This window comes from Talaromyces proteolyticus (assembly GCF_021365285.1).
Source record: "Talaromyces proteolyticus strain PMI_201 chromosome Unknown BGW36scaffold_4, whole genome shotgun sequence".
In the NCBI taxonomy this organism is placed as follows: domain Eukaryota; kingdom Fungi; phylum Ascomycota; class Eurotiomycetes; order Eurotiales; family Trichocomaceae; genus Talaromyces; species Talaromyces proteolyticus.
The window spans coordinates 36,762-53,214 of NW_025764280.1; the positions used below are offsets into that span (position 1 = coordinate 36,762).

A 16,453-nucleotide genomic window follows, 5' to 3' on the forward strand; every position below is an offset into this window, starting at 1 on the left:
CAAGACCTGTGGGGTTTCCTCTTTGGGTACCCAAACTCGACACATTGAGCTTTTCAATTTTGAACGTCCAACAGAGACTGGGGCCTGCAATTTAAATAACTCTCCCCGTCTGCTTTTGTAGCAATTCAAACTCTCAAATGCTGCTACAACCGGGCTCACTTACCCATTCCAAATCGGCACGCTCGTCGCACTTATTGACTTGGGGCCAATCGATCCTTTATCAATACCGTCACATTTTCTCCCTCCCATGATGGCCAACTCTAAGGATATGCCCCCTCTGCCCAAGAGCTTCGGGAAGGTCTTCTGGAACAACCAGTTTAAAGTCAAAATAGAGGTCCCGATTCCGAGCAAATCTCCCAGCTTAAAGGGTAAAGTTGCAATTGTTACCGGGGCCAACTCTGGCCTAGGCTTCGAGTCAGCGAGGCAGCTCCTAACACTCGGCCTATCGCATCTAATCGTGGCTGTGCGATCTATTGAGAAAGGCAAAGATGCTGCCTCAAAACTTCGCCCGGCCAATCCTGAAGCAACCATTGATATCTGGACCTTGAATATGGAGTCGTATGACTCCATCCAGGCCTTTGCCCACAAGTGCGATATTGAGCTCTCACGCATCGACTATACAATATTGAATGCTGGACTCTCCCCAATGAATTTCAGCACAGTTCTTTCTACTGGACATGAGACTACCATTCAAGTCAACCATATAAGCACAGCTCTACTTGCTATTCTCCTGCTACCTGTTCTTAAGGCCAAGCATATCCGAGAAAATCCGGCACGACTGACGGTTGTCAACTCTATCACGGCACACCTGTGCAAATTCCCGAACCGTGATCAGCGACCTCTTCTATCTTCCTTTGATGACACCAAGATAACTCTGTGGGATCCCGAGGAGCGATACGGCGTGTCAAAGCTTCTTTCTCAACTTTTCTTGGTGAGGCTGGCAGAGCATGTGAAGCCTGACGACGTCATCATTAATATGGTCGACCCAGGTCTGACGAAGGGCACAGGTCTGAGTCGGGATGCGAAGGGTGCAGTCCGAGTAGCCGCAAAAGCGTTCTTCGCAATCGCTGGCAGGCCCGTGGGCAGAGGCGCAGCTACATATATTGACGCCTTGCTGGGCCACGGGAAAGAGTCCCACGGATGCTTTCTCATGAATACTGAAATCTCGCCGTAAGTATGCTCAACTGGCTTCCTCTTGCCCATTTGAACTCAAGACGAGTGGTCGGATATTAGAACATGACTGACAGTGGCAACTAACGGCAGACTTGCTACTTTCTTCTACACCGCCGATGGAAAGATAGCGAGTGAACAAGTTTGGGAGGAGACTATGAAGGAGCTAAGGTTTGCTCACGTAGAGAATATTCTCGTGGCCATAAGATAATTGCAAACAATATTAGTTGAGACCTTTATTTACTCTAGGTGGAAATTGTTGTCTCTATTTCAATTGCGGAGCAAATTTAGGTGGGCACAGATCTATGCGTATAGTACAGCGTTTGTAATGAAAAAGATTAAGCAGGATGTCTTCACGTCGTATATGACTCATGCCACTCTGAGATTGCCTGTTTAATAGCAGGTTTTGCAACCGCTAAGGAAACAAAGGATTTGCCAATAGTAATAGAAGTAGAAGCCATAACTATAGTTATCATAAGCAAGGTAAGTGTGCTAGTGAATGGTACCAGTAAATGGGGAGTGTGCGCTCGCATAATAACAGGGTAGTTCTTAGGGTTAGTGCATATTTTCCAGATTACTATTAATTATGTGATTAAATCACTAGAATGCCACTACATAAACGAAATGGTTGTCAAAAGTTGTCATCAACTCGTCTCAAGATCGGAGATCTTAGAGGATATTCTGCTAACACAAGAGGAAAGAGTATTATAAGGTCAATATTAGAAAGCTATCTATCAATAAAGATAATAATAGTAAAAAGTCTAATAAAGACTAAATAGTAGTATACTATTTAATATAAAAATATAATGAAAGTGTAGCTACTTTCAGCTTTATTCTTATAATAGTTAATTATACTTAATGACAATCTATATTTATTCATTATTATTCCCTAAATAGTCCCCACTTAATGTCTGTCTTTCATACATATATACACTATATATGATGTATATGTATAATCTGAGAGAATGCCTATATAATAGCAGGTGCTATAACATCCATTGGTCATGAGTAGGCTGTCATTTGGTTCGATTCTGGTCCTGAGTTTCTGGACCAAGCCCAAAAGTGGATCAGTTCAGTTTGATCTTTAATATTAGAATCAGAACTGAAAACCAAACAATTCTAACTCTTTGAACTGAAACCAAATCATATTAATACAGAATTACTAATTATAATTAGATTGTTTCAAGTTTAATCCAATTTTTATTTAAATAACTGAATTATATAAAAGAATTTTTAATTATAGTTAGATTTTATCCCTAAAAATATATTAAAATCTCTCTAAATTTTAGTAAAATAGATATATAAATAATATAAAAATCAGAATTAATTATTTAAATTATAATTTTCTATCTAATTGTTGAGATATGCTAAAAAATAGATAGGTAATAGTAAATACTATAGAATGGATACAGAAATATATATATATATATTTTCTCTGATAGGTAGACTGGCTGCAATATAATCCGAAAAATATAAATAAAAAGTAGAAAAGGTATCATCGCCATCCAGATAATTCTTAGATTATTGTGAGGCCTGGCAGCAGTGAGAGCGCTGCAGGCTCACAGAGGCTTATAAGCGTGCCAACCCTGGAATTGGGCAATGGCCCAATTACCTCAGTATTACTTTTTTGGTATTTAGAGGTTGGCAGTGTCAAGGAGCTTTACAGTGTAATTATGCCATTAGAGATGTTAGAGGCCCCTGATTCAATTCCTGCAGGTGTGGAGCTGCGCGATAGGGTTATCAGAGCCTAATCTTGCTCAGTAAGTCTGGCATTCCTGCCCTTTATAAAAGATGGTTTCAAACAGTCTTTTAAGTATAAGCTTATAAGGCCTTTCCTCAGGAAGCTCTGAAGTGTAGTTCTATTTGTGGAAGCAATCCCTAGAAAGCGTGCAAAGCAGCGCCTTTGGAGAGAGGCGCCACTCAAGAGAAAGGGCCTTTTAGGGAGGGTAGAGTGTGAGGCCTGGCAGCAGGCTCACAGAGGCTTATAAGCGTGCCAACCCTGGAATTTGGCAATGGCCCAATTACCTCAGTATTACTTTTTGGCATTTAGAGGTTGGCAGTGTCAAGGAGCCTTACAGTAGGCTGGTCCCGAAACCGCACCGCTGCCCACTCTAAGTTAGACTTCCTGTGTGTTACACTGCCTATCTAATATCTAGCTGCTACGCAGGCTGCTGGCACTTCTATCTAATAAGAATCAATCAATAACTTTAAACCAAATACTTCTTTAGGCTTTATGCCTAATAATATGTTATCTGTACCTATCTGAACTCTATATTTAGCCGATGGCTCTCAATGTTTGTCTGCTTTCTAATAAACGTCTTACATAGAGTATTAGAGTTGAAATAAATTAATAAAATACTTAATTATTCAAAAATATTTAAAAATATTTAAAAATATATAAAAATATATAAAAATTAATAATAAATAATTTTTATTTTTATTTATAAAGTTTAAATTATTATACATTCTAATACTAAATGATAATTAGATCAAATATTTTCTATCTTAATACTCCTAAATTTGTTTAACAAAAAATAATCCTAAAATGCTTTGAACTATAAAACATTTACTTCTTTGGATAGAAGAAAACTTAGATTTATATCTCTAAACTCCTAAATTAATCTATTTATATTTCATAGAATATATCCTGCAGAAAACCATAATCTATATGGAGAGATGGGATATCTCCTGCAAGAAATATATCTCTTGCCGGAATCGTCCCGCCAAACCCTAACATACAGTAAGTAGCCTTCCTGGTAGTTCCACCAAGTCAAATTCCGACAATATAGACTTTCGTTAAACATTTCCCAAGTTCTAACCCTAACCCTAATGGATTGGCTTTTCTGTGTCTCGCATAACAAGAAATACCTTAGCACCGAGTTGTAGACTAATCTCGGTCTTCCAGTTACACCTATTATCTGCACGGGTGCAACAAAACTCGAGCCCAATCTTGCAAGCAATTTTATTGACAGATTTAACGTATTTCAAGATAAACGAGACATAGGGAAGTGGCATTCCCGTACTCAAATAAAGTCACATCCCCAAAAGCAGCAGTTGATTGACTTTGATCAAGATGGTGGTGTAGAATCAGTAACATTTTCTGAAAAGCTTTACGTTGTTAATCTTTTTTCCACCCGCTCCATCGTTCAAAAGTTCCCGTATCGAGGTTGAACAAATCCAGCATTCTCCCTACACTCTGGTTAACCAGATCCTCAACCGACGAAGGTATAATGTAAAACGCTGGCACAGGTGGAAAAATTATCGCGCCACTCCGTGACACAGACAACATATTCCGCAAATGAATGTCGCTCAATGGTGTTTCTCTGGTCACCAGGACCAATTTTCGTCTCTCTTTCAACATCACATCTGCGGTCCGTGAAATCAAATCATTGCAGAACCCGGAACTTATCGCTGCGAGTGTCTTCATGCTGCAAGGCAGTATGATCATTCCATCTGTGTGAAACGATCCACTGGATATGGGAGCTGCCATATCGCCGATATTATAGACATGATCGGCAAGAGCCTTGACATTGGAAGGATGGTAGTCCGTTTCGTATTTGATGGTGGATTCGGCCCATTTGGACATGATCAGGTGGGTTTCGACGTGAAGATGGCGAAGGGCAATGAGTAAGTTGATTCCCAATATTGTTCCGGTAGCGCCTGTGATTGCCACCACGATCTGCTTGCGTAACTCCCCTGCTTGGGGCTGACTGGCGGACATTGTCGGATTACGAGTATTAAGAGCGTACTCCAAGTTATCGGAGCAATCAGAAAAGAGCCTGGAACAATATCCTGTTTTAGTGCTGGCCGTTATGAAAGCGATGGCTAAGGGTCGAGAAGGGGTCCGTTTCATTTAAATATACCCGCCTCTACCTTCGTTACCCTATCGTAGCCATTAAAGTCATTCGTCTTGCTTGAAATAATTGTGGTGGTTGTCTTTGGCTTGGCAATCGATGCCCGGGTGTATATCGGATCCTTTCGTAACGTATCTCCCTATGCGGAAATCGCATTCATGGATCGGATCTACGGCTAGTGGACATCATCGGCCTGCCGGACCTGTTAGGCAGTCGGACTGACTATTCATATTCTGCCGCCGTCGAAGGGAAGTGACAATCGGATTACTACGGATAGAGCGGCCGGGGACGTAGGATGGCTTTTTGGGTGGTGCAAAAGAGGATTTCTGGGGACATAGGAAATAGTGATGTGGTCATAGTGTGGCAATGCATGGTTGCTAGTGTCATGATACTTCGGTGAGTGACAGATGTTCGGAATATGATCGGCATCCCGAGGCTTGGCGAACGCCACCATGACCCTATCTCCCCGGTAATAGTTACACCATAAAGCATAAGGACCAATATGTTAAACCAGGACCTCAACACAGCTCAAGAAAAAATAAATTTATTCTACTAATTCGACTTCTGAAATCATCTACTATTGCAAAGCAGTAACTGAGAGCTATTCGAAGACACCGCGGCAACGAATAAGCAATTGCTGACATCGATCTCTCTGTCACTGTCACTGTTTCTAGAACTCTTAAGCATCGAAACATGTCTATGGGAAATCTCTCTGCCGCGTTGTCCCTGCGTACCTTCCTTGAAGAATGTAAGGCGGAGGGAGATGTTGTGGAAATTGATCTGGAAGTGGATCCCCATCTCGAGTCTGGTGCCATATCTCGCCGTGCATACGAAACGGGTAGTCCAATGCCGCTCATCAACAATCCCAAGGGTAAAGATGGTCCAGAGGGTCTCTTCCGCATTCTTGGCGCTCCGGTGGGTGTCCGAAGTGATCGAGCAACTAGATACGCTCGTTTCGCGAAGTCTATTGGGCTGCCTTCCAACGCAACTGGACATGACATCATTCAGAAGCTTCTAGCCTCAAAGAAAGCTGAGCCCATTCCATCTATTAAGGTTCACGATGCACCGCTCAAGGAGCATAAGATCTTTGGCGATGAAATCGACCTTCTCAAGTTGCCAGTTCCAAAGAATCACGCAAGTGACGGAGGCAGATATTTTCTCACATATGGCCTGCACAGTGTTCAAACTCCGGATGGTAAATGGGTGAACTGGGCTATTACCCGTTGTATGGTGATCGGTAAACGACAATTGACTGGCCTTGTGGATGTGAAGCAGGATATTGGGGCCATCTGGGCGATGTGGAAGGCTCAGGGAAAGGACACACCCTGGGCTTGCGCCCTTGGTGTTCCGCCAGCAGCCGTAAGCTCTTATCTAAGTTTTTGATATTTTGTGTCAGCGCTATATGCCATTGTCCAGAACGCTAACATTTGAAAAATTTCAAGGCCGTGGCTAGCGGTATGCCACTTCCAAAATTCGTGAACGAGCCGGATTATGTTGGTGCTATCACAGGAGTTCCTGTGGAGGTCATTAAGTGTGAGACAAATGACCTTGTAGTGCCGGCACAGTCTGAGGTAGTCCTTGAGGGAACTATCTCCGCAAACGAGACGGCAGATGAAGGGCCCATGGGAGAATATCACGGTTTTCTCTTCCCAGCCAAGAAATCGCCACAGCCGGTAATGACGGTCAATGCGATTACTTATCGAAGCAACCCCATTGTTCCGATCGCTGTCGCAGGTCGTGCTCCAGATGAAACTCATACCGTTTGGGCCTTGTCGATCTGCGCTGAAATTCTCGACTTGTTGCAGCAGGCAGACCTACCAATCACCAGGGCTTGGTGCCCGTACGAGTCCCAGGCCATCTGGTATGTGGTCCAGGTCGATCGGAAGAGGCTTGTGGAGATGAAGACCACGCCTGAGACATTCTGTCGTCAAGTCGGGGAGATTGTTTTCTCTTCTAAGCCTGGTCGATTTGTGCCAAAGATCTTTATTGTAGGCGACAACATCGATCCTAGTGACTTGCATGAGGTCGTCTGGGCTGAAGCGACCAAGTCTCAGCCACAAGACAGCGACTTCTTCTTCGTGGGCAATTATCCAACCTATGATCTAGTGCCATACGCCACCCACGGCTTTAATCCTCACGAGCCGCAAGCCAAGGTAGTCAGATTGTGTATGTTGCCTGCAGAATTCAAGACTTTGGACCGGCCATGGGTTGAAGCTTCATTCCGTGCATCTTACCCGGAAGAACTTAAGAAGAAAGTCCTGGATAGCTGGTGGGCATACGGGTTTGGAGAAAATCCTGTAAATCTTTAAGTATCAAGAGAGTCAGAGCTGTCATCTCGTTTGTACCGGAAACAGAGTGGCTAAGTTTCGAGCATGATACATTTGGTTGCCAAACTGGTGCACGCCTTTACTCACTTCGATTGTTTCTCAATCCCTGTAACGAAGAGGTGCTAGGCCATATTTGTAAACTATTCCAGAGCCCCTATCTCAGGTTTTGGTAATGGCATGATATAGAATATTTCATGGCTCATTGCAATGGATTATGTGTATTCATAATACAGATGTTACCCCACAAGAGCAGGTTTACCAGTAGGGGATCCTCATGGAAAACCTAAACCATCTTTCTTAATTGACAACTAGAAAATTATTACTAGTACCTAAAGATAGGTACTGAGGTGCTGTATTGAGCCCCTGCATCTTCTAACCGGCATGTCTTCCATTCCGTCATCTGGCTTGCAGCCCATGTCTCCTCAAAAGATCCATTTCAAATCTTATTCTCGTAGTACATTCAGGGAGGGGCACTTAGGTATGCGTCAAAATATCATATTGACATCGAGTAAGTTCATCAAAGCAATAGACTTGTTCCCACATACTCATAGAAGATATCACCATCTGAAGCGGTCTTTTCTGACCCAATAGCTGCCGATTGGTCAGCTGACCCCATGAAGCTATTCAGAACCGAGCTGCTACTCAGCGCCTGGTTATGCGGTTTGCTCATTTATTTCATGCTCTCCTCGGGTTTCCACTTGACTCTTTCGTGGATAACAGAGTAGTAGTGCGGAATAACTGTTTTTATATGCATTTTTCTCAAAGAGGCCGTTCTCAGAGTGAAAATAGCATCGGAATATATCTTCAATTTTGATGCTCATTGTCTGTCATCAGATCTCCCCCTTTCTCAACATATCACAGCAGGAAGCATCATAGATTTGCTGAGAATACATTAGCGCATATCGAACGAAACTGATTTCAAGAATTACACGGCTTGGTGTCCCGATCAATATTACCGTGCCCTCGAGTGCAAAGCTACTCTTGTGCAATCCAAGAAAGTCAAAACGCGTTCTTTAAATAATTTCAACAATAAAATTGAGACTAAGCAAAACGGCTAAAAACAATTCAGCTCAATTCAGCTCGTAAGAGTTCGCGTTGACATCAAAGATTCCCATGGGCGATCTCATTCTTACCGAGAGCAGGTTAACAGTTCAGATATGCATGCCAAGTTCTAACCCTTGATGGACACAAAACTTATAGAGCTTTCAAATCGCGTTTCTTTTTCTTTTTCTTTTCTTCTTTTCAAAGACAGGAATCTCAATATGTCTGTATACAATAGCAATATTCATAAACTTCCTTACATAGTAATAGGCCGCTGGCCAGGAATCTCGCTGTTAGGGCTGCTCGCGCAAGGTCCATCACGCACGTTGAATATGAGTGAGGAACATGTGGCGCTACACTAATCCGAAAATCCAATTGTAGATAGAAATCATCATATCATTCACCCGGTTTCTACTAAGCGAGCCTTTAATTTAAATAAGATTTGGGCAACTTAGCTTGCACAAATCCTAAAGTTGACAGAAAAGTTATTTGAACCCGGAAGCAACCATAGCAATCATTCCAAACAGAAAATCCGAGCTGCGGACAGCAAAAAAACATTCCGTAGCCATTTCGTTGCAGCATCGCCTAGAAATTGACGAAGACTTCGTTTTACAAGGCTTGCGCAGCGGCTTTTCCAGCAAGACGACCGAATGTGAGACAACGAAGTGCACTGTTGCATGGTGGGTCTATAGCAATTGTCAGTATCGTATGAGCTTCTGGGGGCTGAGTGAAAACTTGTCGCAGCGGAACGTTCGTAAGAACCAGTTCTCTCATGGAACATAGACCAACATACTCTATTTGATTGTCAGTGTGATATAAAGAGAAACGAAACTAAAAGTTTACTTCATTATAGTAGAATCCGCTGAGTTCGCCAGCGCAGTAAAGACCTGAATTACACATGGCAATCAAATTCATGCAATCAATTACGTGCAAACAATATAAACACATTCTTTATATTCAGTAGGGTCAATTCTCACCTGGAATAGGGATACCAGTTGTAGAAATCACTCGGGAATCAAGATCAACTTTCAAGCCACCAAATGTAAACACAACCTTCGCAGTCAATGGGTAACTTGAAGTTCGTTAGTAACAAATTCTCATTGAGCACTTCCGGAGATTTCTGAGCACATATTACCCGTAGAATGGTGCCACTCTGATCGGACTTGCCCAGTTAGTCTTGTTTGGCGTTAGACCGTTGGTTCTTTTACCGTCAAGAACCATGGGGTCGAATTCCTTGTTATCAATCCTGTTACCAGTCAACGAAACGATCTCTAAGATCTGCTATAGCCCCCGCTCACGAAGAATTGTACTCATCCAAAGTCTGCTTCAACTCCTGAGGATTGAGGCCAAGCTTTTCAGCAAGGTCTTCGATTGTGTCACCCTCTTCTGGTTCCAGATCAGTTGTATCGTAAACCCAGCCCGGTCTGAAGCGGTCCATGATTGGGGCGTCGGTGATGCTTCGGGTTGTGTGAGTTAAACGGACCTAAATAGATGTGGGACTCGCTGACTTACAAGTACGCCTTTTGATTTTGATCTAATATTCCAAGATGAGTAACTGTGCCTTTGGACTCTCAACTGCTCCTGTTAACTCACCTCGCCATGTCTCGTAAGCTATGAGTTCACAAGTTGCAAAAAGCCTACATTTGTTAGTCTAGAATCAGTATTCCTTATAAAAGATACGTACGATCGGTTGCCTTCGTCGTAAAATCGCTTGGAGTGTCTAAGTAGATGATGACATGAGTCTTACATTATCCTGCCCAAGGTAGTTTTTAACCTACTCGTTGACCACAATACCGAAGCTGTGACCCCAGATAGTTGCCTCTGGTTTTGAAGAACGTGTATCTACAAGCTCGCACTGTTACGGTTTAGTGATATTCGATCGTGGCGGAGAGGATACTCACATGAAGCCCATGGAAAGAGCCCGCAGTTGCAGCGCCGACTTGTAAACCCATCTTGAGACCATAACCGGTGTTATACTTGAGACCTGGGGCAACTAGTCCCAGCTGCTCGGATCTCGGCCCAACATATTGTGCCATCCTTTCAGAAGCTTAGTCCCGGCTTGTTCGAGAAGGCTTTCATTGTACTCACATTTCGCGATTTCCTTCAAACCCACCGCAAGAGAGCATAACTTGCTTGCCAAAAATTTGGGAAAGTAGCCCATTGTTTTTTCGAACTCTAACCCCATGAATAGTACCGTTGTCTAATGTGAGTAGTTGCTCCGCATTTGTCTCCCACATAATTTCCACATTGGGGAACGATAGAATATGCTCAAACAGTTTGAGAATAATGGCATAGCCGCCACCCTGTTTGCAATGATTAAACGCTGAACAGGACACTGTGCGTTGAGTATACTTACGTTGCCCTTAGCAAAATTCTGGTCTAAATACGCTTTAAACTCTGTCTCGACCTAGTACGGAACCATGAAGGAATCTTACCAGTATCAAATCCAAGGTAAACGTTGTGCTCAGTCTGATGCTGAACCTTGACGCCATCTGCCGTGAAATGTCAGACATATTCCCAGTTAAGCAAGCTATTATGAAGCTATTTACGGTCAAGCAGAAACTGAACTGTATGGGGAACTTCCGTTTCCAATTTTTCACAATATGCCTGGTCAGCGAGCCCGTTGCTGTTACAGTCAGATGATTCCATGCTATAAGGCGTACGACCGCGAACCTAACGAGCTAGATATGAATGAGTCGTGGCGAATCCAGAAATCTTTCTCAAATTACTCACCTTCATTTCATTCTTGAAATTGCTGTCAAACTTGTTGTCTGCACAGGTGATTAGCACGGCCCTTACCACGATTGCGTTTCTCTCGCGACACACCTTTGTCCAGTCGAAAGAACGCCGGTGTCCATCTACAACTTCTTGTCAGCCCACGCACTTCTCAGCATTTCCAATACATAAAACGTCGCACCTGCTAGCCCCACATCGCTCCCCCTCTTTACCAGCCTCAACCAAGGCTACTGTAGCACTCTTTCCCAAACTTTTGGCGTGTTCGAGAAAGTTCAGCGTGGTCATACACCCCTATACGGAAACGTCACTATGTAAATCACGTTGCCTTCGCTCAGATTGCTCCCTGTCTCGCAAGCTTACAGCAAAGCCAGATCCGACCACAATAAGATCATATTTTGTGAGTGCCCCATACGATCTAGTTATGACACTATCGTTACCTTCCATTATACAACGTTTGCCCGGTTTGTTTTCGTTGTTGCTTATTTCAATATAAGAAGTATAGTCTCTATAACGAATACGAAGACAAGACAAAAGGATTCTATATAACCAAAGGGAAAGAAACTGAGTGTCTCTTTTGTTCGCTAGTCCCGTTCCACGTGATGCATGCGATAGAAAAACGCCATGCGGCGCGGACTTCGGGAGTGCGGACCAAGGGGAGGCAAAAAGTAATCTGGGATACGAAGCTTATCTCCCCGTCGGAACACAGCCTGACAGATCTCGAGCCTCGGTATTTTTCATGTTCCCGACTTACCGGCACGCTCGGAACGTTTACCTCAAGATTACTTTTTGTTGACTTTTACTTGGAAAAATGTCACAGGGTGGTTCAATGCTCATTGCTTGGCGACATTGATAATGGCTTAGAGTAGTCACGCTTAGTTGTCAATCGTTTCTTAATGGAAATTTAGTGTCTAACCCTAATAATCCTAAATATAATCTAAAGAATGATAAAATTATATTAATAATATTAGTAAATTAAAATAATCTTAACTCTCTTTAAATTTCTTCTTATTTTTTTGTTAAATTAAATAGATTTTAATAGATTAAATTGGAAATATTATTTTATATTTACAAATCTAACCTGCCTTTAATATTTAATTTATTATTATTAAAAGAATTATTATAATAGAAAATAGCCTATCATCAATGCAGGCCGTGGCTTCTAGTACCGACGATTAATTTTGCTAATAAATGTTACTGTTATACTAGATACTTTACCAGTATCAATAATTATTATTATTAAGTTGTTTTATACTATAGTTTATATTAGAATAGTAATTGAAATTTGAGTTCTATAAAATCTATAATAAAAATAAAAATAAACAATAGTTAACATTTAATCAAAAAAGAAAAAAGAAAAGAGAAAGAGTTCATAATACCACAGTTCTAAGATAAGAAGTTAAAAATAGGAGTCTATTCATTAACAAGACGAACTCTGAAGAACCAAATTTAAGCAGTGAGAAGACCAGGTTTATAAACCTGAGCTTCCTTGGCAGGGCATATCCTGCAGAAAACCACTGTCTGTATGGAGAGATGGGAGATCTCCTGCAAAATATAACTCTTGCCGGAATCGTCCTGCCAAACCCTAACGTCCTGGGAGTTCTTGATCAGTTACAGGAGAAATATTTACTTAATCCCTGAGAATCGCTTTGTTCCAATCCTACATACTCCACTTTGTCTCTGGACGTTAGACCAGATGTCTGAGTGTGGTATTTTCTGGCTGGTTCTGAGGAACGTATTATTCACAAAGCGGATGATCAACTGAATTCGGTTGGGACGATTTGTCTGAATTACGTACACAAGACTAGTCACCCACAAGAACCAAGTGAATTGCCTGGCAGGGTCAACTTGGCCACAGCGTGCAGTATGATCTGATCTCTTTCTTTTCGTTGGTCACAAGATTACATCAAGGGGCCCGAGCGTCTGCACAATCCCTCGCCCCACGTATCTGATCCCAATAAATTGGGTGGCTCAATCCTATCTCCTTGCCAAACTTTTGTGGGGGTTTGGATTCGTTAGCAGAGCTTTACTCGTACAATTCATCGACTTTGAATGACAACGAAGTGATTCTATCTAATGCAGTCCCCTTTACCACGACCTAAACGCCGGAGGGTTATTTCTGCCTGCAGTTCATGCCGCCAACGGAAATCCCGAGTATGTTTTAATTGACGCAGCAAAGCCAGCCCCCTGTCGAGCAGATGTTAGAACAACTGCTCAGTTTCCATTTCCCTTGTTTCCCTCGCATGTTTTGGAAACCGAAAACTGATTCCTATGAACATAAAAGTGCAGCGGTGATAATCCTTGCACTCTATGCAAGGAACTCCGAATCGAGTGCCTCTATTCCGAGGATGGGTCTCCGAAAAATCTTACAGTGGGCAAGAGGTATCTTATCTTTTCTTTTCACCTAAAAGTCAGTTGAAAGCATAGTGATCAAGTCAGGTACATCGTTCAGTTGGAAAAAAGACTACGAGAAGTTGAGAGAACAGTCCAACAGCTTCAGCAAGCACATCCGCAAGGCCCAGTAATTACTGCAGATCTACAATTGCCAGCCGAAGTTGTAGCTCCGGAGCAACACCGCGAAAATACCTGCAGACCGAGAAGCTACAGTGTATCTGTACTGGGAGAGGTCGACAACTCAGAGAATTCTATAGATGGGATGGGTGCGATGAGATTTACCGACGAGGAAGAGTGCGGCTTTTTCGGTATGCCTTCTGCGTCAACCAGAAAGATTCACGTGATTGTTGATTTTGAGTAGGTTCTTCATCCAACATCGCCTTCATGGGATACATATCTCGAGCGATGGCAATGGCGAATTCCGACCGCGAATCATTTTTGGAAATATCACCCACAATACAAAGGCCTGGTGGCGTCGTGAGCGTGACCCGCTCTCGAGCTCCATCAATTGAAGAAGCGGCCATGTCAGGCCTGTCTCCTGCCCCGACACTCGTGAACATATATGCTTTACCTCCAGAAGATCGGGCCTGGAACTTGATTGACCAGTATTTCCAGAAGACAGGTCAGCTACTACCTTTTATCCATGAACTCTCTTTCCGTGAGACATATAGTCAGATGCGGCGCGAAAGATTCAACAAAATCAGCCGGACTTGGCTCGGGCTATTTAACATAGTGCTCGCAATATCTGCGAGCCTGTCAGCCAAAGATGAGATTTCTCCAGAGGAACGCATTAAAGAGTCTGATGTTTATTATCAAAGAGCCAACGGTCTTTGCGACAGAGACTCCAAACGTAGTGCAAGCCTTGAGATGGGTAGGTAAAGGCTAATATGTCTCCTGTGCTTCAATCTTCTTTCGCTCCGTTCTCTACTGACATGACAAAACAAGTGCAATATCTTTTGATACTAGGGCAGTATCTGCAAGGGACCCAAAAGTCAGTTCAAGCGTGGACCACCCATGGACTAGCTATATCTGCGGCGTATCAGCTAGGTTTACATTCGCCCGATGCAAATCAAGGATATTCTCCACTGGAATGCGAAATTCGGAAACGAACCTGGTTTGGTTGTGTGCTCTTGGATCGGTGAGTAAAGCTTCGGATTCTCGAAAAGATCTTACTAATGCTGAGTCAGAAGTCTCGCTATGACTTTCGGCCGCCCATGTTCAATTCCTGAGTCATACATAAAATTAGATGCGCCTTCGAAGGATATCCACATGTTAAACTCCGGCGATGAAAAAGCTTCTTCTCCCCAATTTGACGGTAATTTTTATGCTGCTGCAATGTGAGCTTTGACTGATATTCCCTTATTTATAGCTACTAATGCTATCCAGACAATTATATGCCATATTGTACAAAGTGTTGGACCTATGTTATGGACAGAATCTTGGTCTTAAAAGCTCAATCAGCACCTCAGGCTGGATATCGCATATTATCGATGGGCAGCACCAGCTCAGTCAATGGCGAACTAAACTCCTGCCTTCTTTAGGGCTGCAAATTCAACAGGACTTGATGACCCTGAAGATGTGACGAAAATGAATACCCGATTTTTCATCGTTCATCGTTTTAATATCGTCCTCTCTATGCGCTACCATAATCTACGGATCCTGCTACATCGACCTCGACTGGAGAGCTTCCTGGAAGCCTTTTGGAGTACTGGCGATATGTGTGACCAGGATAAACGTATCATTATGCAGATGGATATCGCAAGCGTGCAGAATTGCGTTGAATCAGCTGTTTCCATCATCTCCATAGCCCACAGCATTACGACAGCATCTTTTTCACATCGCGAGCTTTTGGGCGCGTGGAATTATTCACTATATTACAGTAAGTAAAAAATTCTTGAATATCTTCAACCCTCAACATAACAGATCGCTGACGATATGCAAGCATTCAATGCTGCATTGGTAATTTTCGGCTCCCTCGTGGCTGCTTCCAGAGAGCGCGAAGCCAATCCGTCAGCGTGGAGTGTGGTCGATGAGTCTCGTCCCTATCTTGACAAGGCAATCGAAGCTTTGCACCGACTTGATTATGGAAATCGTGTGGTAGGACGATGTATTGAATACCTTTCACAGCTTTCCCTGGTGCTCAATGCTCTGAGTATGTCAAACCCCCTCAGTTTCTAATTTTTTTATTTCTCAACGTAATTTGGGCGATAAATGGCAAATATCAAGATAAACAAGTCAGAGAAATGAATTTTACGTTGGTATCGCAAACTAATTAGTTTTCCCTACAGATCGGGACCAGTTAAGTTTCAATAACACTGGTCTGTCGAATTTGCTCTCGGGCTACACAAGCGACTTTCTTAATACTCAATCTGCCAACCCATTACCTGCGATGGATTTAGGAGAATTTATGATTGATCAGGACCTGGATTTTCTAGGAAAAGTTTTCAATACAGCTGTAAAATGAGGAGAAACAATATTAACCTCTACTTGGAATGGTAGCTCATTGTGAATGCACCAGTGGAGCTCATGTAAGCTGAGTTCATTTCAGCAAATGTTGTTCACTGAGATTTGGATCATTTTCTTTTCACCTTCTGTCTTTCCCTAAAAGCTTAGGTTAAGTTGCAGTACTTGTGTTTGCATTCCACCTCCAGAGACATTGTTGAATTTGTATCCTGATATGAAAGTATTTAACCGCGGGGGAAAAATACTAGTCTACCTCATTATAGTTATCAGGGATATCCACATATAGTCAAAGCCTTCACCAGGTACTCATCAATCCTGTATTTACTGCCTTCACGCCCAAACTCACTCTGTTTCACTCCACCAAATCTAGGTGTACAATTGTTTGCACATTCAGAGTAACAACTGAAACTCTCTTCGCTTTCCTGGGACTGTGTCAAGAAGACACTGACAAATATCGAATAGTGTAGGAGC

At 42.7% G+C, this 16,453-nt stretch overlaps 5 protein-coding genes across 5 annotated transcripts; 3 read left to right on the forward strand and 2 right to left on the reverse strand.

The window, feature by feature from the left end:
• Positions 1–18: 18 nt before the first annotated feature.
• BGW36DRAFT_373335 (uncharacterized protein) lies at positions 19–1,599 on the forward strand. Its single transcript, XM_046215575.1, has one exon. The coding sequence runs from the start codon at positions 248–250 to the stop codon at positions 1,172–1,174; it is 927 nt and encodes a 308-aa protein (XP_046073795.1). The 5' UTR covers positions 19–247; the 3' UTR covers positions 1,175–1,599.
• A 2,689-nt stretch (positions 1,600–4,288) lies between these two features.
• On the reverse strand, positions 4,289–4,891 carry BGW36DRAFT_292437 (flavoprotein; the record flags this gene model as incomplete). Its single annotated transcript, XM_046210913.1, has 1 exon — positions 4,289–4,891. The coding sequence occupies one exon, from the start codon at positions 4,889–4,891 to the stop codon at positions 4,289–4,291; it is 603 nt and encodes a 200-aa protein (XP_046073796.1).
• Positions 4,892–5,717: 826 nt separating this feature from the next.
• Positions 5,718–7,333, forward strand: BGW36DRAFT_424930 (3-polyprenyl-4-hydroxybenzoate decarboxylase; the record flags this gene model as incomplete). The annotated part of the gene is made up of 2 exons (XM_046220041.1): positions 5,718–6,383; positions 6,467–7,333. 2 exons carry the CDS (start codon positions 5,718–5,720, stop codon positions 7,331–7,333), a joined length of 1,533 nt encoding a protein of 510 aa, XP_046073797.1.
• A 1,497-nt stretch (positions 7,334–8,830) lies between these two features.
• Positions 8,831–11,572, reverse strand: BGW36DRAFT_446358 (FAD binding domain-containing protein; the record flags this gene model as incomplete). Its single annotated transcript, XM_046221702.1, has 18 exons — positions 8,831–9,186; positions 9,370–9,464; positions 9,528–9,638; positions 9,691–9,849; positions 9,905–9,926; positions 9,986–10,029; positions 10,077–10,112; positions 10,140–10,145; positions 10,171–10,247; positions 10,294–10,429; positions 10,481–10,695; positions 10,749–10,789; positions 10,828–10,884; positions 10,942–11,065; positions 11,126–11,163; positions 11,219–11,250; positions 11,310–11,419; positions 11,489–11,572. 18 exons carry the CDS (start codon positions 11,570–11,572, stop codon positions 9,002–9,004), a joined length of 1,572 nt encoding a protein of 523 aa, XP_046073798.1. The 3' UTR covers positions 8,831–9,001.
• A 1,629-nt stretch (positions 11,573–13,201) lies between these two features.
• Positions 13,202–15,697, forward strand: BGW36DRAFT_395259 (fungal-specific transcription factor domain-containing protein; the record flags this gene model as incomplete). Its single annotated transcript, XM_046218020.1, has 9 exons — positions 13,202–13,279; positions 13,410–13,507; positions 13,565–13,827; positions 13,881–14,390; positions 14,465–14,657; positions 14,707–14,856; positions 14,906–15,027; positions 15,078–15,398; positions 15,462–15,697. The coding sequence occupies 9 exons, from the start codon at positions 13,202–13,204 to the stop codon at positions 15,695–15,697; spliced, it is 1,971 nt and encodes a 656-aa protein (XP_046073799.1).
• Between the last annotated feature and the right edge of the window lie 756 nt (positions 15,698–16,453).